At 37.9% G+C, this 25,815-nt stretch overlaps 1 protein-coding gene across 4 annotated transcripts in view; it reads right to left on the bottom strand.

The window, feature by feature from the left end:
* Positions 1–622: 622 nt before the first annotated feature.
* LOC136845725 (uncharacterized) overlaps positions 623–25,815 on the bottom strand; it is a 136,272-nt gene continuing 111,079 nt past the window's right edge. For all 4 annotated transcript variants that reach the window (XM_067115927.1, XM_067115926.1, XM_067115928.1 and 1 more), the window contains one exon: positions 623–4,389. In XM_067115927.1, coding sequence (XP_066972028.1) covers positions 4,062–4,389 — 328 coding nt within the window. In that variant the 3' untranslated portion in view covers positions 623–4,061. The remainder of the gene's footprint in view (positions 4,390–25,815) is intronic.

The raw sequence follows: 25,815 nt of genomic DNA, 5'->3' as shown, positions 1-25,815 counted from the left end.
GAAATAATTATATAAAGCAAAATTAACTGTGTAATTTTTACCACCAGCAGTCAGATAATCACGGTCATGGCAACGTTTAAACTTAGTGCCTTTATGATATACGCCTATAAATAGTACAGAAGTATAGGGCAGTAATTGGCTAACAAATCTCCATGGCAACCATCCAGCCAATCAGGTTTTAGCTGTATTCTGTGCGAGGAAGAACATTTTGCTCAGAGAAGCTGACAATGATGTAACGATGACATAAGTGCGTGTGTTTTGAATATATCCCGGTACGGGGTTCCGTTCTTTTTTGAACAGTCGAAAATCGTCAAAAATCATAAGAAAACCTTACTTTTAATGCTCTGATTGCATTGAAAACGAGTAAACTGCATTATGAGTTTTACATAAAAAAACCTTCAAATTATGATTATTCTGCCATTTTGAGCGTAACCCAGGCAAGAAATAATTTCTGATGAATATATTTGAAAAGCGTCGTAACCTCGACGTTCTTCGGGGACTGCCTGTATGTAGTTTTTGATAGTATGTGTTTTACCGATTAAAATCCTTACTAATTGAGTGCTGGTCATTCGATTCTTCAAGTATTCTAAAATTAATTGTTGGTTCAATTCTTCAGCAACAATTTTTTTTTCAGAAGATATTTACTAACGGTGCGTTGAACAACATTCTTCTCTTTAATCTCTCGAGGATAGAATTATGTGGATAGAGGGAACTGGCATTTTTTTTTTCTCTCTCTCTCTCATGTCATTTGCCACATAAACATAAGTATTGTTCAGTAAGTCAGCTTTTGTCTTCGTAAAGTTTACCTTTGTCATGTCTTTTCTTTCGTAAAAAAACATACACAGCACCATACTGTAGCTACCAGTCAGGCAGCAGATAGGTAACACTGTTAATGCTCAGTAGCTGGCTATGATACTTCCTACCCTTCCAGACAATACCGACGACAGTAAGTACTGCGTGAAATTTAAATTGGTTACAAGTTAAAAGCATTTCAGTTTAGTACAGTATAAATACAGAACAGTATATATATATTATAAAAAAAAAAGTAAATGAAAAGTTTTTTAAGGTAAATAAAAAAGAAAACAGTACACAATGAACGGAGGAACAGTAACTATCTTAAATCAAGGATGAACATTACGTATTTTAAATCAGCTGACCCTCCTCCGTGTCCGTTTTATCCGATATCCGGATTAACAGGGTCCAGTTTAACAAGGGTCGGCTGTATGTTGATTTGTCTAAAACAGAGGCTTATACAATATTTTGTATTAATCCTATAACAAGAAGTAACTGAAGATACAGTAAATACATGACGGTTCTTTATCAGTTATATTCTAATTACCTACAGATATTTTTACAAGAAGTTTGACAGTACAGTAATGTAACATAATGGTTTCACTGAAAGCACTCGTATGGTACATCTACCAGGGCACTAGTACATCAAATTCACCTTACACTAAATAAGCTAACCAACACTGGTAGTGATTGAAATAAGTAAAATTTAAGTAAAAGTTTACAATCTCTTATCCGTATTTTTAATACCAAGATTTTATTGAAGGAAGGAAGGATCTACTTGCAAAAGTCAAATAGTAAAACTGTATGTAAAATAAGTAAAACAAGTTTTAATAAACCTTTTTTCACTCACTGTATACAATTATACTGCATGTATTTATCATATTATAAAACATGAACAAAAATTTTTAATAAAACTTTTTTCACTATATACAATTATAATGCATGTATACAATTATAATGCATGTATTTATCAATTATAAAAACATGAACATAGACCATGTCAGGCTTGTATTCTGATAATGTTTAGTTGCAAATTCATAAACTGATTGAGTACTGTATTGCCATTAGTTGCTAAATAAAACCTAATTTGGAGATGCATTTTTTGTAAATTACAAAAGATGGGTTGTAAAAATGCAACTTTACTTATGAATGCAGTAATTTTTAAATTAAGTAATAGCGTGATTTTGCCAGTCTCAGGCATTGCTTTCTCCTGTTCCAAAACTTTTGCAGACTGTATGTTAGTTGCTCTTTAGCCACAGCAACATGCTGCAGCTTAAATTTTGATATACAGTTTTAAGATCTGCATCACATGAAGGAAGAATGAAAATTGATTCTACTTTTACTTATGCGAAGTCACCATTGAGAGCCAGCAAGTTTTTATCACACTGACAATGTAACACAACTCTTAATAAACAGACTGTACTATAGTTATTGTAAGAAAAGTCAGCAAACAGTTGTTTCCCGATACAGTTGTTTATGTCAGTACTTGCTGGTGTTTATGGTTATTATTTTTAAGGAACAGTAATGACAGTCATGAACAATTAGACAAGCCACATCTGGTAAGCCTGTTGAACATATGACAATTTGCATTTAGCCTACTGAACTTTTGATTCTAGGCTATTCATTAGTTGAAAGCTACTTATACGTACTATGCATTATCAGTGGAACCTACTAAAACTGAGAATGGCATAGGAAGCCCAAGCCTGCCCTACTAGAGGTCATGATTTTAGTAAAACAAAATTAAAAAAAGAAAGAATTGCCTTTACCAAGAAATTCCTCTGATTTTCCTATACAGTAAATATCTGCCTACCCCCCAAAAATTTTTATTATGAAGCTTTGGCCCGTGTAGATGACATATTCATTTACTCTCTTATTTATTTTCTATTGGAACAGTATTTTTACACAGCACAAGGATTACTAACTTAGTCTATACCTTTTCAAACTATGTTGTTTTAGTATTTTCTGGCTTCCTACCAAAAACTTGCATCTGTTTTTGTAATGTTTTTTAATGGCTAGATTTATTATGCTAACCTACTCCATACAGGAACTCTAGTATTTTATTTACCTACTCATACATTCTCTTAACAATATAAAATTTGGTTACAGAAAGCCTCCGTATTCGTGGGGGGATGTGTACCGCACCCCGCGAATAGCTCAAATCCACGAATACTTAAAACCCCTCTAAAAACGCTTAGAACTGCTTATACCCGAGTATAAAATAGTTTCATCACAAAAAGTGCATTTAGTCTTGAAAATGATAAGGAAATACAGTAATTAGTGAATTTTTCTCAGTGAAAAATACCACAAATGGGCGAATTTTCCGTGAATAATGGGTAGATACGTTCCACAAAAAAAATTCACAAATCATGAGAAAGCGAATATGGGGGGGTTTACTGTATATTTTCAATGTTTACTGTTCCTACTTGAGTAAGAGATCATGCTTTAGCTATTCTGAATATGCCCTGACCTCATTGGTTGGCAGAAAAAAAAATTATAAGAATGACCATTACTGATCTTATAAATGATGCATGAATACACATACCTCCTTTTGAAAACTACATCTCAAGTTATTCTTGCATCACAAGAAAACCACTGGCATAAAAATTTTGGAGTTCTTTATCACCCATATGATGATCAATGATGGGAGAGTTCAGTAACAAAAATTTCTTATTATTTTCCTCTCACTTCTCATTTACTGAATTCCTCTACCCAGAGTACTCTTCACACCTATGAAGTACCTGCATCCTGACTCCAAAACCCACTACTACTACATTTTGAATAGTTGTACAACTTTTTGTAGCCACTAAGGTATGCACTTTTGCATGAAAGAGTCTTGTTCTCCTAATATAAATACTTGGTTTCTTATGTAAAAAGATAAAAATAACAAAGCTGTGATTATAGTAGAAAAAATGAAATTAAAATCTAAATTTTTTTTCTAATCGTATACTGCATCATTAGTGCTCTGGGATATGTATAACTTCCTTGTTTTACTGATTCTACGAAACTGACACTTGGCTAAACTATATTAATCTTAGCTATTTCTAATTTAATCCTAAAATCTGATTTTTCTTTTTTCCCTACAACCTCATTTGTGCTCTGACATGTATATTTTTCTTGTTTTGCTAATTCTATAAGTTGTCACTTACCACACCCATAATGTTGTGTTATTCTTAGCTATCTAGGTTCATTTGTCCACATGTTCTGATACGTTCCATTAGTCTTAAAGCCTTTAAATCCATGATACTAAACTTGACTTCTATCTAGATGACCTATGTTCCATCCGTAGGCTTTTCCGTCTTCAGTTGGCCTACAGATTCCTGCTTACTGTCTTGCTGGTCTGACATTTTTGCATCAGTACTGGATTCCCTTGCTGCATTTCTGTCATCAGAAGCCGAACCTTCAGAATATATTCCATTCTCTTCCTGTACTCTACTGCCTTGCATGTGATCTTGAAAATGCAATCTAATGCTTGAGAACTCATTCCAAGAATAGATGATGAGGAATCCATTGCTATCTAAGAGTGGAACAGAAAGTTGTCCATTGCAGTACGTGACATTAACAATGTCTAAGTCTGAATTCTCATCCTCATGAAATTCTCTGTCAAGAAAAACAAAAGATAAAAAAAAGGAATAATGTAGTCATGCAATTAGATGCTTTCACAATAAACCCAATGTAGTAACATTACTTATCACCATAAGCCCAAACCATTAACACGGCTTATTTGCACTACGCAAATTCCAGACACAAAATTCCACTTCAGAAAAAAGTTCACCTGGTTACAGTAAGTTAATGCAACAGCACAAAGTATCCCAGGTCTCAGTGATAACTGGTTTGCTTTTGTGTATTTGCCAACTCAGAGATGGTGCCCTGAAATTACAAGACTTCTGCCAGACCCTTGAATTTTCTGTCAAGTTGAGGTGGTAGTTTTGTTGATTAACCCTTAAACGCCGAGCCTCTATTTACAAAAGTGTCTGTCATATGCCAGCAGCATTCGGGAGTTAGCGCCGAAGTGGATTTTTTTTTTTAAATCACAGCATGCTAGTTTTCAAGATTAAGATTTCATTTTTGGCTCCTTTTTTTGTCATTGCCTGAAGTTTAGTATGCAACCATCAGAAATGAAAAAAATTTAAAAAAAAATCATTATCATATATAAATATTGGAATATATGACAGCGCAAAAAAAAATTTCATATATAATTGTATACAAATCGCGCTGTTAGCAAAACGGTTGAAGATAATGAGTTTTTTTTTTTTTTTTTTTGTATTGTACACTAAATTGCAATGATTTTGGTATGTAACAAATTGTAAAACGATCAAAGCAACACAGAGAAAATATTACCACAAATTAATGCATGAATTCGTAATGCGCAGACGTAAAAAGTTTTTTTTCTAAAATTCACCATAAATCGAAATATTGTGCTAGACTTCCTGTTTGTTGCAAAATGAAGGTAACTGATTGAATATTACTAGACTGTAAGTTTTTTAGTTTACAATTGTAGTTTTCGACCATTTCGGTCAAGTTAAAGTTGACCGAAGATCGAATTTTTTCTATTTATCGTGATTTATATGAAAATATTTCAAAACTGATAAAAGCTACAACCATGAGTTATTTTTTGTTGTATTCTACATGATATTGCGCACATTTTCATGTATAACACTTTATGTAAGGCCTAATATAAAACAGTGCAAACATTACGATAAGGTGACTAAAGAAATTCTGAGATTTTCAGCAGAGTTACCGTGCGCGGAGGTAAGGAAAAAGTTTTTTTTTCAAAATTCACCATAAATCGAAATATTGTACTAGAGACTTTCAATTTGTTGCAAAATGAAGGTAAATGATTGAATGTTACTAAAATGTAAGAGTTTTAGCTTACAATTGCGTTTTTCGACCATTTCAGTTGAGTCAAAGTTGACTGAAGGTTGAAATTTTGGCACTTATTGTGATTTATATGAAAATATTTCAAAACTGATAAAAGCTACAACCATGGTTTTTTTTTCATGTATTTTACATGAAATTGCGCACATTTTCATATATAAAACTTTATGTAACGGCTAATATAAAATGGTGCAAACATTACGACAAAGTGACGAAAGAATTTCAGAGATTTTCGGCCGAGTTACCGCGTGTGGACGTAAGGAAAAAGTTTTTTCAAAAATTCACCATAAATAAAAATATTGTACTAGAGACTTCCAATTTGTTGCAAAATGAAGGTAAATGATTGACTATTACTAGAATGTAAGAGTTTTAGCTTACAATTGCGTTTTTTTACCATTTCAGTCGAGTCAAAGTTGACTGAAGGTTGAAATTTTGGCACTTATCGTGATTTATATGAAAATATTTCAAAACTGATAAAAGCTACAACCATGGGTTTTTTCTTGTTGTATTTTACATGAAATTGCACACATTTTCATATATAAAACTTTATGTAATGGCTAATATAAAACGGTGCAAAAATTACGACAAAGTGTTGAATTTCTGAGATTGTGCTAGAGACTTGCAATTTGTTGCAAAATGAAGGTAAATGATTGAATATTACCGTAAAGGAAAAATCTTTTTTCAAAAATTCATTTATATAAATCAAAATATGGGTTGTTTTTGTGCTAGAGACTTGCAATTTGTTTGGCAAAATGCAAAAAAGGTAAATGATTGAATATTACTAGAATGTAAGATTAGGATCTTTGGTTGTTTTAGCTTACAATTGCATTTTTCGACTATCTCGGTCAAGGTTCGGGCAGCAGCCAAATTTGATCGAAGCAGTTGAAATTTTGGCAGCCTTATCGTGTTTTTATATGAAAATATTTCAAAACTTATGATAAAGCTACAACCATGGGTTTTTTTTTTTTTTGTATTCTTCTTCTTTACATGAAATTGCACATTTGTTATGGCCTTTTTTTTTTTTAAGATTTTTTTCATTAATATAAATTTTTTATGTAACTTTGTGTGGCTAATATAAAGCGGCAGCCCCAAAATTATCGACAAAGTGACGAAAAAAAATTTTCGAGATGCGGAGTTTTCACCACATTGATGATCTATAAGTGCGAGAAGAAGAGAAGTTTGTTTATTTGGCTAATCCTCCATGTTTACGTCTGTGTTGGCGTGGCGCCAACCTTTTTTTGGGTAACGCTTGATGAGAACTTTTGAGTACCAAACAAAACAACAGCGTGATCCAAAGATGGTTGTTTGTGAAACCCAGCATCCCTCAAGGTGTGTGATTTAAAATCTTTCGTTAGCAAACTTGGCCTACTTCTTACCTGTTTTTTTCATTTGTTATGGCCTTTTTTTTGTTTAAGATTTTTATATTTAAAAAACTCTTTTTTAGTTAACTGTATTTTGTTATTCCTCCTTCTTTGTGTCCAGCTCGATTAGCCAGAGCAATTCAATATTATTTCCATCTAGATCCTGTGTTTTTCAGAAACAATTTCAGTTGATCCGTGAAATCCCAGCATCCGATTTCACCCTATACCTATTTTTCTGCGAATATTTAAAAAAACTTTTTGTAGTTAACGTACCATACGTCCACTCGGCGCCCGACAGACAATTTCAGTTGATGTGCGATACGTACATTCGGCGTTTAAGGGTTAATTGATTTATGACTACTAAAACTGGCACCAAACCACTAGGTTACCGATGCCAAAATAAAATTAAATAGGAAACTAAAACGTTACATAATACCTAGCTGGTACAATTGCTGTCCTTGGGATGTTCAATTCACAGGTTATAAGTTTTACCCAAAATGCAAATGGATGGATGGATGTATGATATTTAGGGCAAAAGCCCAGGCACTGGGCCCAAGAAGGCCATTCAGTGCCTTAATGAAGAGAAAATAAATTATGTTTAGGTTATGAATTCATGAAGGAAATGATTAATAAATAAAATGAAGTGAGGTGACCAATAAATAAAGGTATGAAGTTTAATGAATGTGATATATTCATAATAAAAAATTTAAATGTCATGAAAATTCTGTGATGTAATAAATATATTAAGAAATAAATTAAATATCATTAAAAAATTTAACACTAAAAAAGGAGATGACAGCAGAAATATATGCTTCATCTCCCAAAATATTAGACAGGGATTTACCCTGGAAATAACTTTCTCTTTGGTTAAAATATCTGGGGCAGACCACCAGAATGTGCTCCACGGTTAGTGTCTCGTCACAGTAAGCACACTCTGGAGGGCTGCTTCCTTCTAAAATAAACTGATGGGTTAAACAAGTGTGCCCAATCCTTAAACTGGTTAAAATAACCTCTGTTCGTCTGTCAAGTTGGAATGACGAAGACCACGATAGTCTATTATCCCTAATATTTCTATATTTCTTATTACTGGCAAGAAGAGGAGAAGTCCACTTTTCTTGCCATTTACTTAAAACATAAGATCTGATAGGACCTTTTAGGTCTGTATGAGGCACTTTTCTGAAAGAGGTTTCTGATAAAATACTGGCAGCTTTCACTTCTCTGTCTGCCATCTCATTTCCGCGAATCCCCACGTGAGAAGGGACCCAACAGAAAGAGACTGATTTACGCCGACAGTAGATATGAAAAAGCCACTCCTGATTTTTTTGAATTAATGAATGAAAGCTATTAAATTTTTTAATAGCTTTTAAGGTGCTTCTAGAGTCTGAGTATATGACAAAATTAGAGTCACTACTTTGAAAAACTAAATCTAGGGCAGAGACTATGGCTGTTAATTCGGCATTAAATATTGATGCAGTCAGGTAATTTAGCTATGTACGCTGTATCACCAAGGATAACAGCGCAACCAACACCACCATCTGACTTTGATCCATCTGTATAGGTCTTCGTAAAATCAGCATGGGTAACATCGTGCTCCAAGAATTTTCCCCCAATCTCTTCTTCAGTGCAGTCCTTTTTGTTAAACAGTTTCTTACATACTGATGCTTCTGGAATAAGCCATGGAGGATTTACAGGATATTCTACTTCCGCAAATGGTTGAGGGTTGCTTTGGGTGATTTTCATAGAGCTGCCAATAGCTTTCATTTCTAATACAAATGCTGGTTAAGGACTTAGGGAGCCTCTGAAATCTGTACCAGCTCCAAACCAGCAGACGTCGGTAATGTAGATCCAGAGGCATCTCACCAGCAGCTATAGCATGCTCTAGATGGGAGATGATTTAAATGCTCCTGTAACTAATCTTACTCCTCCACGATGGATTGAATTTGCAATTTTAAGGCTATTGGGCTTTGCTGAGGTGTACACTTTGATGATGTCAGTTTTAAAAGTTTGATCATTATTTCATTTTTATTTTCTGCATTAGTGAAATGGTATGGGCATTATTCATTTACATAATGTATAAAAAGCACGTTAAATTTTATAAGATTTTTTATAGCAAAACACTCTTTATGTTTAAAGGTATCTGTTCGTGTTGTGACGTCATAGGAAGTAACGTCATAGGATGACAAATGGCAGGAGGGAGCAAAATGAAAACAAGGGAGGTGTGAGGGATGAAAAACACTGTGGTGTGGTAGAGAGAGCTCTCTGATGGTTAGATTGTCAATTTTGGGTTGTAAGCCAGTTTTGTGGGTTTTTGAAGTTGTAAGCTGAATTATAAAAGAAGAACAATGTGAACACGTGGGCAGTTTTGATGGGTTAGGCTAGGAAAACTTTCAAGTGGTACCAGAGCATGGTTGGTTAAAGATGGATGGATCAGATGGTAAACTTTAGGAGATGAAATGGAGGAGAGAGTGTACGAGATTCAGCAGGGCACAGGCCAATTATAAAGGATGGAGAGGGCAAGTTGAAGATTGGCTTGTGGTGTGTGAAGTGAAATATCCGGGGATAGAGATAAGAATGAGCCTAATAGCAAAAGCTTTAGAAGTAACAGAACAAATAGATAGAGACGAACTTAAGGATAGACGGTTCAAAGATAATCCTGTCCAAATTAGATCAAGTGTATCCAAACGATACGCCAATGGAAAATTACAGTAAAATGAAAAACTATTTTAAAATAGCAAGAGAATCTAGTGTAAAGATTAGAGATTCTATAATTAGGTATGAAAAGTCAGGAATTAGTGTAGCAGAGCAATAGGGAAAAGCACGCTTGAAGGGGAAGCAAGAGGTTTTCATGTAGTGTACTAGAGCAAGTGAATCTCACAGAAAATAAAAAAACAAATGGTATTAGCAGCTTGTGATCAAGGAGACAAGACCATAAACCACATAGCAAGCTGTGATCAAGGAGACAAGACCATAAACCACATAGCAAGCGAATGTCAAGAGCTTGCACAGAACCAGTACAAAAAGAGGCATGATTCAGTAGCAAAGGCCCTCCACTGGAGCCTGTGCAAGAAACACCGGCTAGCTTGCAGTACTAAGTGGTACAAACACCAATCTGAGGGAGTGATAGAAAATGATCAGGCAGGCAATACTATGGGACACCAGAGTAGATGAGAAAGGGAGAGAAAAAATTGATAAGTATCAAGACCTGAAAATCGAAATAAGAAGGATATGGGATATGGCAGTGGAAATTGTACCCATAATCATAGGAACACTAGGCACAATCCCAAGATCCCTGAAAAGGAATCTGATAACACTAGATGCCGAAGTAGCTCCATGACTCATGCAGAAGTGTGTGCTACTAGAAACAGGGCACATAATGAGATAAGTGATGGACCCTAAGGAGGCCAGATGCAACCCAGAACCCCACACTATAAAAAACACCCAGTCGAATAGGATAGGATGATTGTGATGGGAAAAAAAATTACATTAATAAATAAAAAAATAATACAGTTGTCTGTTGTCTATCAAAGGGGTTAGCTTCTAGAAACCAACCCCCCCCCAGGCAAAAATCCGCAAAGTAGCTACCTTATATTTATTTTATTATTTACTCTATACGTATTTTAAGGCTTTATTAACCATCGCCACACTCTTATAAACCTTTCCTGCACTCTTATTAACCTTTCCCACAATGTTATAAACACTTCCTAAGCACTTAAAACACTTCCTATCCTCTTAAACCTATGTAATAGTTCAAGGAACAAAGCATCAACAGTGATAAAAACTCTCTTGTGTATGTACATGATACAATGATTTACTAATTTTCAAGTACTGTACTAATATTAATGTTAACACATTAATGTTATTCCACTTACAGAATCCATTTAGTATACTGTATTATTATTTTGATTTGATCTGTTACCATCGTAATGTGCATAAAACACTGATTGTCCCACATTTGAAATGTTTACGTTCTGAGAAGCAGCTGACTGAAGCTGCTCATTACTAAAAAAGAATTAAGATTTTTTTAGTTAGAGAGAGAGAGAGAGAGAGAGAGAGAGAGAGAGAAGAGAGAGAGAGAGAGAGAGAGAGAGAGATTACTACATTACTACGTATACACAAAGTCTCAGCACAGTAGCTTGGGGCAAGACACACGTGCCATATTTTTTCTTTCTACAATTTACTGAACTGTGCTTCATTGCAAGTTTAGTAGTTGACTGAGATTATCACACATATAACAGTACAGGAGAACATTTTAACACTGTTGATGTTTCATCCCTGATCACCGTAAAAATATTTAAAATCCGAATTTCATATGTAAGGAACTCAAGGTTACTGTATACTCTCTCATCCCCAGCTTGTCATGTCCAGTCTTGACTTGATAAGCTGGGGATGAGAGAGTATACAGTAACCTTGAGTTCCTTACTTATGAAATTCGGATTTTAAATATTTTTACGTTGATCAGGGATGAAACATCAACAGTGTTAAAATACTCTCGTGTACTGTTATATGTGTGATAATCAGAGTCAACTACTAAACTTGTAATGAAGCACAGTTTAGTAAATTGGAAAGAAAAAATATGGACAAGTACCCACAGTTAAAATGGGACAATGGTTTTTTCATATATATATTTCTGGATCGGGGTCCCGTGTCAGCCGGTGAAATAATCCATTCAGCATTTATTTCTAGGTAATTCCGTTGCTAGATACCAGAGAAAGGCTAAATGTAAAGCTGGGGTTACTACCCCCAGAGCGAGCTCCAAGAAATGGAGTCGTATATGGTAAAGGGTGAGATTGTCACAATCACGGGACCCTGCCCTATAAAGATTCCCAATGTCAAAAGTCCCAATGAGAGAGGTGCCGATACAAGCCCATGCACTACTCGCGGACTGTACACAAGGCAACACTAGTCGCATTCCATTTTAGCACGCGATTTCGTTCACACGTAATTTCGTTGTGATCCTTATTTTGTGCTCTATTTTGGCATTTTTATGGCATTCTCGCAAGGTTCTTCTTCAACAACTTGAGTACCAGTGTTTTATTGTTTTTTAGGCGATTGAGGCTCCTTATTTTCCTTTAGTTTAATAATTAAAGGGATTTATAACGCCCGTCTCGATCTCCTCTCACGGCGTCTCTTGACTTCTCTTGGTCTTGGGTCGGCACGTTTGTTTTGTTTTATTTATTAGTATCCATTTTTGTTTGGGATATTTTCCCAATTAATGATTCCTAACTTTAGTGGGTTTGATTAATTTTATGTTTGTTCTGTACCCCTTTACTACGAGAAGTGCTGTTTAGCGTTTGGGCTACGAGCTACCCCCTCGGGCCCATTCGCTTTTTATCATGGCTTCATTACGGGTAGTGATGTTTAGCGTTTAGGCTACGAGCTACCCCCTCGGGCCCATTCGCTTTTTATCATGGCTTCATTACGGGAAGTGCTGTTTAGCGTTTAGGCTACGAGCTACCCCCTCGGGCCCATTCACTTTTTATCATGTCTTCATTACGAGAAGTGATGTTTAGCGTTTAGGCTATGAGCTACACCCTCGGGCCCATTCGCTTATTATCGTGGCTTCATTATGCCTTAATTTTGTCCCACACTTCTCTTAGCCTTTGGGGATCTTATTTTCATTGGTACTGTTACGGTTTTTACATTGTTTTTATAATTTTGTTTATTTTGTTTATTTTGTGTTCCCTTCCTGGTCAAGTGCTGTCTTGCTGTTAAGGCTACGTGGTTCCCCCTCGGGCCTATTCGCTTATTATTTTGGCTTTATTTTGCCTTATTTTAGACTCTCACTTCTCTAAGCTTATGGGAACATGATTTTCATTGGTACATTTAAGTTTTGACCTTGTGCTCGGATGCTTTTGAATTTTGTTAATTATTTTGGGTACTTTCATTCAACTGGAGGTCGGCCATTTCCCTTCACGTTCATGTCGTGTTGGGTCTGCCTATCCTCCTACATGTACCTTATAGAAAATTTTTTTTTTATTATGCATTATTTGAGTTATTAGTTAGCCTTTACCCCTCTCCTAGGCTTCCTTCCTTTGCATCGCCTCAGTTAGGTTAGTCTAGGGGTTGGCTATAGCACTTTTTCCCTTCGGGGAAAAATCGTTAAGGGAAGGGCGATCTCGATCTGTACGTATGAGTTTCATGTCTGTGATCTCGTTCTGTACATATGTGTTTTATGTCTGGTGCTTCCCTTTGTTTGGTTTTGGCTTGAATATATTGCCTACGTCCACCCTCTCCCTGTTTCGGCTTTTCACTTAGGCTAATGTTCCTAATAAGTTAAGCTGGAATAGCGAGGGTTTACCTGCGTAGCCTATCCTAGTTCAATCCTTCTTTGGGTTGCTTACCAATGGTGACCGGGAGTGCTCTCCCCACTCCTGTTCACACTCCTTTTACCGACTATATATATATTATTTTGTGGTATCGAGAATCCCCTTCTCCCCCTTTTATCCTTTGCTCTCTCTCCCCTTGGTTCGTTTTCAAGGTTTGTTAACTTTCCAAGGCTTGAGAGCAATTTATCCTTATTTTCTGCTGTAGCCTACATCCCCTCCCTCTGCATTGATTGGTTGTCCCTCGGTGTGTCTGACCTTATCGGTTGGCACTCCACCTGGACCTGGAGGTGACTGGGAGTGCTCTCCCCACTCCTGTTCACACTCCTTTTGCCTTTCTTTGCTCTCCTGGCCATAGAGGTTTTTGCCCTTCCTCTCCTTTTCTCTCGCTCTTGTCGTGCAACACAGCTCACATAGCGAGGGGATCTATGAGATCTCTGGGCGCCCGGGGAGTGCTGTCCCACCCCTGGTCGCTACTTTGGGTTACCAACCTCCTGGCATATCCTTCCCCCTTCCTTTTACGTCGACTGTTTCCCTTCGTGGTGCTTCCTACATGTTCGCACCTCACTGTTGGGATCTCATACGAGGCCAGTTAGCGTTTTCCACCTAACTGTCTTCTGTTTTATTTACTTTCGGCGTTTTGCCTCCATTTTGCTACTACCTGTTCGGTGTTTCGTTATCTTGTTGGGCGCTCTCCTTGCTTACTGCTCCAGCGATTTTAGTGTTTAGCGGCCGGCGTTTATTCCACCCACCGCTATCACTTCGTTCAGGATATCCTCCTCCGGGGGTTTTCCTCTCTTGGCTCTGAGTGCGCCCACTTCCAAACAGTTCATCCCACTATGTTTATATCCGTCACATATTGTTAAAACATGGTCGCTCCGGAATGTTCCGTTGACTCTGTTTTTATGTCTATGAGTTTTGTCCTGTTAGCCCGGTTTTCTCTCCGGTTTTCTCCGGGGGTTTTCCTGGTCTGACTAGGCTAGAAGCTGCTGCTACGGTACTCTGCTCCGGCATCCGTTCCAGCATGCCCACTTCTCATACGTTTTCAGCTGGTTTTGTCGAGTGCAGGAATGCTCCGCTATCCTGCAACATGCCAGCGGTCACCGAAGTCTATAGTTCCCATTCGGTCGCGCAGTCTGTTTTGGAGAATTTATAGTTTGGCACGGAAGGTTGTGAAGTACGCTATGCTCTCCCCGAGCAGACTTCTTGATGAACCCGTAGGTTTTATATACACCTGTCGGTTTCGTCTCCGCCAAACTCCGGCTCATGTGGCTTATTCTTGGCTCGGAAGGTTGTAAAGTAAAAGAATCGGAAGGTTGTAAAGTACACTATGGTCTCTCCGAGCAGGCTACTTGATGAATCCGTAGGTTTTATTTACACCAGTTGGTTTTATCTCCGCCAAACGCCGCCTCATATGGCTTATTGTTAGTCGTTTGGTACCCGGCAGGTTGCATTATGCGCTATGCTCTCTCCGAGCAGGCTACCTGATGAATCCGTAGGTTTCATATACACCTGTCGGTTTTACCTCCGTCAAGCTCCGCCTCATGTGGCTTATTAATAGTCGCTCTTTGGTGTTTGGGCTCTCTCCGGGCGAGATTCTTGGTGGATCGGTAGGTTTCATATCGCCTATCGATTTCCCTCCTTATTATTAGTTAATCTCCGTCTCCAGGCGAATTCTCGATAAATCGGTAGGTTTCATATACACCTATCGGTGAGATTCTCGATAAATCGGTAGGTTTCATATACACCTATCGGTTTTTCCTTCGCCAAACTCCGTCTCATATGACTTATTAATAGTTGCTCCTCCGGTGTTTGGGGTCCTAATTTTCCCCCTCCTGGAGGCGGCCGCAAAGACTCGTAACTCTCTGCTGTTTTACGGAGAGTTTTCTGAAGACATTGCGGCCTTCTGTCTCGTTCTCGAACCTGTGAACATCGTCCCAAAGCGATAAGTAGGTGCGAGAATAAGTGAGACAAACCTTTTCCGCTTAGCTCGGAATTAGGTGAGGCAAACTTTTCCTTTAGGGGATTCGTTAGCTCCTCTCATCCTTTTTCGACGGTTCCTGGTCTACCGTCCCTAAGGTGAAATCAAAAAAAAAAAAAAAAAAAGACCCCTTTTTAAACCAAGAAGACCCGCTCCAGGGGCTCCCTCGAGGTCGTCTCGGAATCTCTAATCCGGTGCCGTCTATGAGTTTGGCCTCGTCTTCTGGAAAGGGACACGGCCCAAACAAAGCAAGGCGGTTACCCCCTCCTTCCTTTGTTGAAGACTCTTTTACGGGTATCCTTATAAGGAGCTCGATTTGAGGGTCATTGTCAACCTATCAAACTATCTATCTACCTCATGGTCCGTGCCTTCCCTTTCCCAGGAGCTTAAATCCCAGAGAGATTAATCTCAAGACTCATTGTCAATGGATCACCTGTAAAATCCTGCTCCGTTCCGGAATTCTATTGTTCCGGACACCTCCACCTCTTTTCCCCTCCGGTCTGGGGAACCTTTGGCGCCTAACCCTTTATGCTTCCCAGCATGAAGGCACCCTCCTATCGGGGGTGTGGGCACACGGAGGTTGGTGGAATTGCATTTCTTCCCTTCCGGCCTGGTATCCCCTTATCCGGGTTTTACCAGACTGTCAAAGGACCATGGTATCTATCTGGCAGGATCCCTAAGAGAGCCCTCATCTTCCCTAGGGGCTGGGCACATCGTCTCTGTTGAGAACTCTAACGGAGTGGCAGGCGGAGAATTCCAAGTTCACGCCAGCTATGGGGTCTTACCATGTTCTCTTTGAGAGCCCTGCTTCCTACCCCTTGTGCTCTGAATGTAGCCCCTCTTATCAACAGGCTTGTTTCGAAAATAAACCGCTAACCCCGGACTACGCTTCTAATTTATTCAGTGTACAGCTCCCTAAGCTTCCGGAGTCAATTCCCGGAAGCTGAAACAGGGTTTAAGTCTGGCTTGCCAGGCCCTGGAATTCTTTGACTTTAACAGAAACAATGTCTGTGGTATATAATGGCGGTTCGTTGTTTCGGGTCCTGATAAAATCTCTCGTCAGGTTTTCTGCAGGTCCCGCTTTATTTCATCAGTCCAGTTGGACAGCTGAAAACACTTTTTTCGCCAGCCACGTTCCGCCTTGAGCTGAAAAATCTTATGAACAGTTTCACCTGGAGAATTAATCTTTTCCCAAGGTGGGCGTTGTTACGGTCCGTCTGGGGCTACTAATGTTAATCAGAGCCTCCGTTCTCGTGGGTGTCTACCTTATGAGCGGAAACAATCTGATCTTGCCGGACCCTATCCCAAGTCCGGCAAGAAGTTCATGTAGTTCAAGCGGCCCCTTGCTCAGGCGGTGGTGCAGGCTCTTCAGGTTCCTGGCCCTGGACAGCCGTCAGCCTCTCACTCCCAGCCTCCACCTCGATGTGTGCGGGTTCAGCCAACACATCAGCCCCTTGTAACACACCCGTGTGTCTCTGCCTCCCCCATGTGCCTCCGCCGGAGTTTTCTTTGCTTCATATGAAAACACAAGGAAAGAATTTTCACTAGACATTCTGCCAGAGGCTTTGACCCTCGGGGTTATCATAGGAGCAGGGAAGCATCCTGCTCCTCTCCGAGAAATTGGGAAGGCATACGCTTCAGGGGAGACAATCAAGCCTCCTCCCTGTAGTATTTCTCACATGGGTGGGAGGCTGTACCATTTTCGGGGCCACTGGAACTTCAGTCCCTGGGCCCAGAGTATAGTTATCAAGGCCAGGGGTGGAGCTGGACTGTTTGTCCCCCTCCCCCAATCAGGTTCAGTCAGCTTCCGGCCAGAGTTCTGGAGGACTTTGTGAATGGCCTGTCAGGCTTTTTCAGTCTGCCAAGGAAGTTCCCATCCACTGGAACATTTTTCCGGGCGTCCCGTTTATTTTCCTCATTCAATGCGGCAAGTCTCGGTTGCTTTCAGTCTTGTGGGTTCGGATCCTACTGCTCCGTGGAGCCGTAACCACCTCTATAGACCTTTCCGACGCTTCCTTTCACATCTTGGTTGCAGAAAGGTTCTATCCCTTCTTGGGATTCAGACTTGGGGAGCAGGCGTACCCCTTCAGGTTCATGCCCTCCTCAATGCAGCCCCCAGAGTCTTTGCCAGTTTGAACAGTACCGTAGTTCAACAGCTCCGGTATTAGAAGGCTATGCTAGCCGCATATCTAGTTGCCTGGCTCATTTGGGCACCCAGCGTCGGGAATTGCCTGAGGGTGCCGGTCATTATAATCGGTTTTCTAGAGTCTCTGGGCTTCTAAGTACACAGGAAGGAATCCCACCTGATTCAGGAGGGTAGCCTTCCGTAATTGTGAATCCAGTGGAAGCGGAAAGAGATAGCAAGGGCGACCTAACATTTCATCAACACAAGCATACCTCTCGCCGTGCCCAAGAAAAGGTCTTGGGCTCTCTCTCCAGTTTGCTTCAGTGACGGTTCTCCTTCCGAAGTCAAAGCTGGAGTTTATAAAGGGGGTATGGCGGAGTCAGGGACGTGTCTCCCTGATTCCTCCTGTTTGAATAGTGGCCTCCGGCCTTGCACAACTGTCAAGTGCTTATCAAAGTCAGTTCCTCTCCAGCTTTCCCCTCCGGCCTCAGTATTCCACACCGTCACCTCTCTGGGCGGGTGGGGTGGATATTTTTTGGCCCCATGAAGTACATGGAACTTAGTCGGTCACGTTCCGGCAGTTCCATATCAACGCTTTGGAGGGCTGTGGCAGTCTTCCTGTCCTTGGGAAACTTCTTCCTCCCAAGAGGTTTCATTTTAGGCTGGTTCTGAACAAAACAGCAATAGTGCGCTGCGTAAACAAGTGGGTTCGAACTCGAGTTGCTTCATTCAGGTTATGGTTCATTCTTCTCCATAACCAACAGCCACAAGTGCCTCTGTCTGCCACCCTTCTCGTAGGGGTCCAAAGGTCACTACTTTTTCCCTATCCAGGGCCTCCCCCCTGGTGTTGGAATAGTCCTTAGACGGAGTGTCATTCAGGTAGTCTTGTGACCTTTTCCTGGACCTGGAAGTAGGTCTGTTTGCAACCCAATTCAGCCACAACTATCAAGCTGTCACGACTGGTATAAACTCAGCCTGCGTCAGCCCCCTCAAAGTTCTGATGCCCTGGCTTTGTGGTCTTTGTGAATCTTACAGTTTAGGAGGAAACTGATCTTGGTCCTGTTATTACTGTTTTCCTAAAATCAGTCAAGGGATCCTACTCTACTGCAGTATGGTTCTGCAGTTAGGTAACTAGCACTCTTCACATAGTTTTCGAAGCTACAGTAATGATGCGGCCGCATTGGCCCCGAGGAAAGTGTTTTGTTGGAACCAGACTCACAGGCTCTTAACTTTCATCCCTAAGGTCTGTGTTCGTCTGAGACCAGTATTCCGTCCACATTCAGTTTCCTGGTCTTTGAGTAATGTATCAGAGCTAGCTTCGGTAACTAACAATCATCTTGTTCTTACCTTTCCTTGTTGGGGAAGACCCAAATTTTTAATCAGCTTAGCTTCTAGTGTTAGTTTTCCTGTACTGTCTGCCCTGTCTAGCGGAACCAATCATTTTGGTTTCCCCATCAGGGGTAGTGTTGCGAATTCCTCACCCTAACTTTCTATCTACAGATGAAGGTCCTCATTTTCGGTGGTCACCTTGGAAAGTACTCCCCTTTTACAAGGTGTTTCTGTGCCCAGTTTTCTCCTTACAGGCCTTTTTAGACAGGACCTCGCAATTTTGTCAGATCCTCTTTAAAAAAAAAAAAAAAAAAAAAAAAAAAAAAAAAAAAAAAAAAAAAGGGGGTTTACTGTCATTGTGTATGCTATTAGGCAGAAAGTATTTTCTTAATACAGGCCTATTCAGGTTCAATTCTAAAGCTCATGATCTTAGACGGTGACCACTTACATTATTTTCATTACATGAATTTAGAGGACCTTACTAATGTTCAGGGTAGAATTCTCCTAGTTTTCAACGTCTCTATTTAAGTCTTTAATAGCATAAGAATGATGTTTATTTCTCTATTATTATTTCACCGGCTGACACGGGACCCCGATCCAGAAAAGGATTTTGACAAAGGAAAAATCTATTTCTGGGAGGGCCCGTGTCACCCGGTGACCCACCTGTTTTTCATTCTCTCCCTCCCATGGGAAACATCATTCTAGCGGGGTGGGTGCTAACATGGAATGCGACTAGTGTTGCCTTGTGTACAGTCCATGAGTAGTGCATGGGCTTGTATCGGCACCTCTCTCGTTGGGACTTTTGACATTGGGAATCTTTATAGGGCAGGGTCCGTGATTGTGACAATCTCACCCTTTACCATATACAACTCCATTTCTTGGAGCTCGCTCTGGGGGTAGTAACCCCAGCTTTACATTTAGCCTTTCTCTGGTATCTAGCAACGGAATTACCTAGAAATAAGTGCTGAATGGATTACTTCACCGGGTGACACGGGCCCCTCCCCAGAAATAGATTTTTCCTTTGTCAAAATCCTTTTTTTGAAAAATCTATTTCTGGGATACATGACACCCTGTTTTTCATTCTCTCCCTCCCATGGGAAACATCATTCTAGTATATGGGTGCTAACATGGAATGCGACTAGTGTTGCCTTGTGTACAGTCCGCTTGAGTAGTGCATGGGCTTGTATCGGCACCTCTCGTTGGGACTTTTGACATTGGGAATCTTTATAGGGCAGGGTATGATTGTGACAATCTCACCCTTTACCATATACAACTCCATTTCTTGAGCTCGCTCTGGGGGTAGTAACACAGCTTTACATTTACACTTTCTCTGGTATCTAGCAACGGAATTACCTAAATAAGTGCTGAATGGATTACTTCATATGACACGGGCCCCTCCCAGAAATAGATTTTTATATCAAAATCTTTATTTATATATACATACATACATACATACATACATACATACACATATACATATATTTTATATATATATATATATATATATATATATATATATATATATATACATATACACATTATATATATATATATAAATAAATAAAAATAATTAAATAGATAAATAAATAAATATATATATTATAATAAAAATATAAAAATATAATAAATATTAAATAAATAAAAAAATTAAAGATAAATAAAAAAAATAAAAATTAATAAATAAAAATAAATAAATAAATAAAAATAAATAAAAATAATTAAATAAAAAAAAAAAAAAAATAAAAATAAATAAAATAAAAAAATAAATAATAAATAAAAATAAAAAAATATATAAAAAAATAAAAATAAATAAATAAATATGTAATTATATATATATATATATATATATATATATATATATATATATTGAACTGAACTGGGGTGTTATGTACACTGGTAAGCTGTTTTGTGATCTTGTGGGATTTTAATTTAGCATTTCATATATTTATTGCTGTTTACATTAATATTAATATTTGAAAATTGGTAAATCTTTTTTTATAAACAAAAAAAAAAAAAAAGGTCATGAAAATAAAAATTTTGGCTAGAAAATGCTTATTTTACCCCAAAAATAAAACTAAATACCAAAACATTCCACGATATAGTGAAAAATCTGCGATACAAATTCACATACCGGTATATTAAATTAAAAAATCTGTGATGTGAGACCGTGGTGAGTGAACCGCGATATGGCGAGGGACAACTGTAATAATAATATACTGTAATTAAAAAATATATGCATTTCAATAGTAAATTATGTGAAATTTTAAACAAACAAATACATGTTCCCAATCTTTTCCAAAGTTCTGAAGTGATGGGGGGGGTTACTGGACCGGTCATGTGTCAAATATCTGACTGTGACCCCCCCGATATTTGACATATATGTGACAGGTCCAATGAACCCCCTCACTTAGCTTTAGAAAAGATTGGGATTGTGTATTTGTTTGTTCATAACTCAATACAGAAGTGCATAAATTTTTTAATTACAGTATATTATTATTATTATTACTATGCCCATTTGCTGGTTAAATAAAATAGCTATGAATGATACAGAAAAATCAATAACAACTTAATGTAGTAAACCATTTTTTTTTTATCATAAATGTATTTGTATGTAATCACAAAAATACTAACATGCTAGCATTCTGTTTGGAGGTATGCATGTGTCCAGTTGCTAAACTACCCACATATTTTAAGTATGCTCTATACAGAAGTATATATTATCCTAAAATATGTACCTGTACAGTAAATATCATTTCAAAATCACCTTACACCCCAGAAAAATAACATAAAATATATGGCCCTTGCATTACATACAACATGAGCAGAACGATGTGCAAAGTTACGTAGGCCAAAGAAAACGTGCATGTCTTAATGACAGGGGACAGTTGATAAGAGTAATAGTTGTAGGCTCTAACTTAATTTTGCAACATGACCTTGAAATGATACTGGGGTATTCTGGATGATAGTCTGAGGTATATTTTTGTTTAAATTGTCAAGTTTGGCAATGAACTGTTAAAATAGACAGTTATAAGTGTTTTAGGGGTGTATATAGCCTACTTAAGAGTAACAGTAGTAGGACAGTACTATAATGTGAGGTTACTTTGGGTGCTTTGTGATGATGATTTGGGGTGTATTTTTGTTTGAAATATTAAAATTGCTTTAGTATAATAATTTAAGGTATATTGTGAAATGTTAAAATAGGCAGTTATTAGCATTTTAGTTTAAGGGATACAAGGTATTTGGCAGTTATAAGCATTTTTAGAGGGAATTTTTGTATTTCCACGGTAGGTTCTGGAACCTATTCCTGTGTAAAAATGGGGGAGCACTGGAATTATTAGTATCAGCTAATTCTGCAGGTTCAATGCAGACTGAATTATGATAATTCAGTACAAAAAGAAATTGAATGACACAAAAACCTGTGTACTGTAAGGGGTACTCGCCAAGATTCAGTATGTCATCAGCATACAATGGTGATGGCTACACATACCATTGTTGACATACAACGGTGATGGGTACATATGTAACCAAAAACTGGGAGAGGAGGGGGATGATAGAGCAGCAAATTTGGGTTTAGAGAGTTTACCATATAAATGTACATGTCATGTGACTTTTGAAGACCTAACTTTAAAGATAATTTTAAAGGGGTCGCATCATACACGAGATACAAAATTAACATATGTAATGTTCACGTATCGTATTATAAAATACAAACAGCAATTATGCATCTTTCCCATGGATCTTTTAAAAAGTTACGCTTTACTTCACTATATACAATAATATTGTATGCATTCTCATATTATTGTACAGTACTACCTTAGGCGCTTTGAATTTCACAAATTCACACACGCAAAATTTTCCACTGGAACCTAACTAATTGGCATACGCGATTTTTTCACAGACGCGACATTTGCAAAATCCTCAAGAAATCCTGCAGAAGTGATTATGTTTAATATTCTCTCTCTCTCTGTGTCATCAAGTTGTATTTTTGTTCTCTCTTCATTGAGATACGAGAGATTTTATATGATGATAAAATCACAAAACAGCTGTGATGTAAACCAATCAATCAATCAATCAATCAATCAATCTCTCTCTCTCTTTAATACTTGCTTTGACATTAAATTGTATTTTTGTTCTCGCTTCACCGAGATACGAGAGATTTTTTTATGCGTATACATGTTTATTTGTTTTGTATACTGTAGTTTAACAGATAAACGTGTCATTATTGTTATTAATTTTTTCATATTTTCCATGCTATAATTACAATGCTTATGCATTTCTGTAGTAATTATGTAAAATTTTAAAAGAATACATATCGATTCCCAGTCTTCTCTGAAGCTTTGGAGCGAGGGGGGTGTAACTTAACTGTCAATTATCTTGACATAATGACATACTGACTGTGAAGGATAGAAAATGTTGCCCACTTAATGATCAAATAATATACCACTACGAAGGATACTGAAAAATCTTTCCCTCCTTCATAAATCACAAAATTTCCAAGTTTTGATATCTAAAGTAAAAATAACTCTCTCTCTTTCCAAAGTTATTCTCTATTTTTGCCATAAACCATGAATTATTCACTCTTGATATTTAGTAAGAACAAACCCCAACCCAGTCCCCAACCCCCAACCCCAAAAAAAAAAATGTTTCTCTCACATTATTCTCTCTGTCTCCATAGTAATTCATAATTTTAAGAGATGATGAAACATGTTTACAGTATGGTACTAAGCTAACTTTTAAATAAAATTAAAGTGCTTTGGGAGAATGACTATCATAATTAGGGTGTGAGGACAAAAAGGTCGAACTGGGTATTAACCGATTTATTCACCTGGGCTTAGGTATACATGGCAGTGCGGACGGAAATGTAGTGTCCGACCTCCAATTGCCGTGACCTGCACTCTGAGCAATTCGTGTTTGTTGACAGTCAAACAAATGGCAATTTTAAGAGACATACCATACATTTAATGGTAAAATATATATTGGCGGAAAGGCCAGGAAATTCTACATATGAATACTTATTTGAGATTCTTGACGTTAATAAGTGTGATGCATGAACGTGATTGATCCAAAATGAGATGTCTGACGTCTTTACAAGGGTTTAAACTTTAGAAATGAGCATTTACTCTATGTATTAACATTTCTAGTGACTGTACCAAACTTACTCGAATCTTGCCAAAATTTACGCGCGAGGCTCTGGAACCTAACCTCGCTTAAGTCCGAGGTATTACAAGTAGTGTCCGACCTCCAATCATTCGTGACCTGCACTCTGAGCAAATTGGTGTTTGTTGACAGTCAAACAAATGGCAATTTTAAGAGACATACCATACATTTAATGGTAAAATATATATTGGCGGAAAGGCCAGGAAATTTACATATGAATACTTATTTGAGATTGTTTGACGTTAATAAGTGTGATGCATGAACGTGATTGATCCAAAATGAGATGTCTGACGTCTTTACAAGGGTTTAAACTTTAGAAATGAGCATTTACTCTATGTATTAACATTTCTAGTGACTGTACCAAACTTACTCGAATCTTGCCTTACACGAGGGGCTCTGGAACCTAACCTCGCTTAAGTCCGAGGTATTACAAGTACTGTATTATAAAATACAAACATGGTCACCAGTGACCAATTTTTTGGTTTGGAAATTAGCTGATGGCAATTACAAGACAAGTTTATTTTGCCATATTTAACTCAATTCAGAGCGAATTTTCTTGCTTCTAGTTAGCATAAATGAATCTCTAGATACTCTATTTATGTGGGAAAATGTTATTTTTTTCTTTATACTAAGTGTTTTCAAGTTGAAATATGACTTAAATACATCTCGTTGTAAATCAAATTTTTTTCATTAACAGATGGCGTTGGGGGGCATGTTTTTGTGTAAAACGAGCTTTACGTATTTATCTTTCACTGACGTGAAAACAATAGTTAAATGTGTTCTTTCATGCCCAACAGTTTTGATTAAAATACTTTTTTCTCAATTTTATTTATGGTCAAGTTTGATGGCTTATCAAAGTTTATGGGAGTTTCATGCATGTTGCTGATGCACAATAATTTAGAGTAATTTGAACATTGTTTTCTCAGCTTCAGCTACAACTTGCAGCTTAAATTTACCAGTACTGTATACTTCCTTGCTGATCTTTTCTCCACAGCTAATAAGGGTACAATGTAAAAATATATTAGTCCTATTCTAATTAACATAATTTGTAACATAACTACAATAACTGTTTACTAACGTACGATGGCTGAAATGTAAACAAAAGTAGTTGTTATCCGATTCAGTTGTTCTTAGCAAAACAGCTGTTTCTTGTTTGGCTGTTTATGGTTGTACGCATTTACGCAATGAGTAAAATGTTACTAACAATACCAACACACCAAGCATAGGTGTGTAGCCTCCAGAAAACTGGGAGTGCCAAGCACATCTAGCATTGCCTCTGAAGAGGCAGAAGTGCCAGAAACCAATGGTGCAGCCTCCGAAGAGGCAGGACTGCCAGAACAGAGGCACAAGTACAGGTCAACACTGATCTTCCTTTTACATTACTATGGGAAGTACCTCTGGTGGCATTTAAATTTCTTCTTCTGTTAGTTGCAATTGTAGAAAATGATATTCCTAGCCTAAAATACTGGCTTAAATTTTTTTTCAATTCTCTGTAAATGTTATGCATTCCATTACCATTAGGGCCTGTACTGTATCTCCTTTTCCATGATGTACACATCACATTTGTGTGAGGAAGATGGACGGTGAAGATGAATGATTACCTACACAATGTATACATTTAGCTTCCTTATAACACACACCATGCTCCTGGTTCACTGCATTCAACACAAGTGTTAGGCTTGCCTTGTAGCTTCTGCCAACAAGACCCTAACGTATGTCCATATTCTTGACAATAAAATCTCTCCTCAGTCTCGGGATATATGCTTAATCTTAAAACTCAACCATGCTGCTTTTATTAAACTAGGTGAGTCTAACTGAATGTGATAATTAAATTTGAAAGTGGAACTAAGGCTCCATTTATCTTCTTCATTC

Source organism: Macrobrachium rosenbergii, chromosome 14 (genome assembly GCF_040412425.1).
Source record: "Macrobrachium rosenbergii isolate ZJJX-2024 chromosome 14, ASM4041242v1, whole genome shotgun sequence".
In the NCBI taxonomy this organism is placed as follows: Eukaryota; Metazoa; Arthropoda; class Malacostraca; order Decapoda; family Palaemonidae; genus Macrobrachium; species Macrobrachium rosenbergii.
The sequence above is the reverse complement of the archived record's forward strand: the minus strand, read 5'-3'. Positions and strand labels throughout refer to the sequence as shown.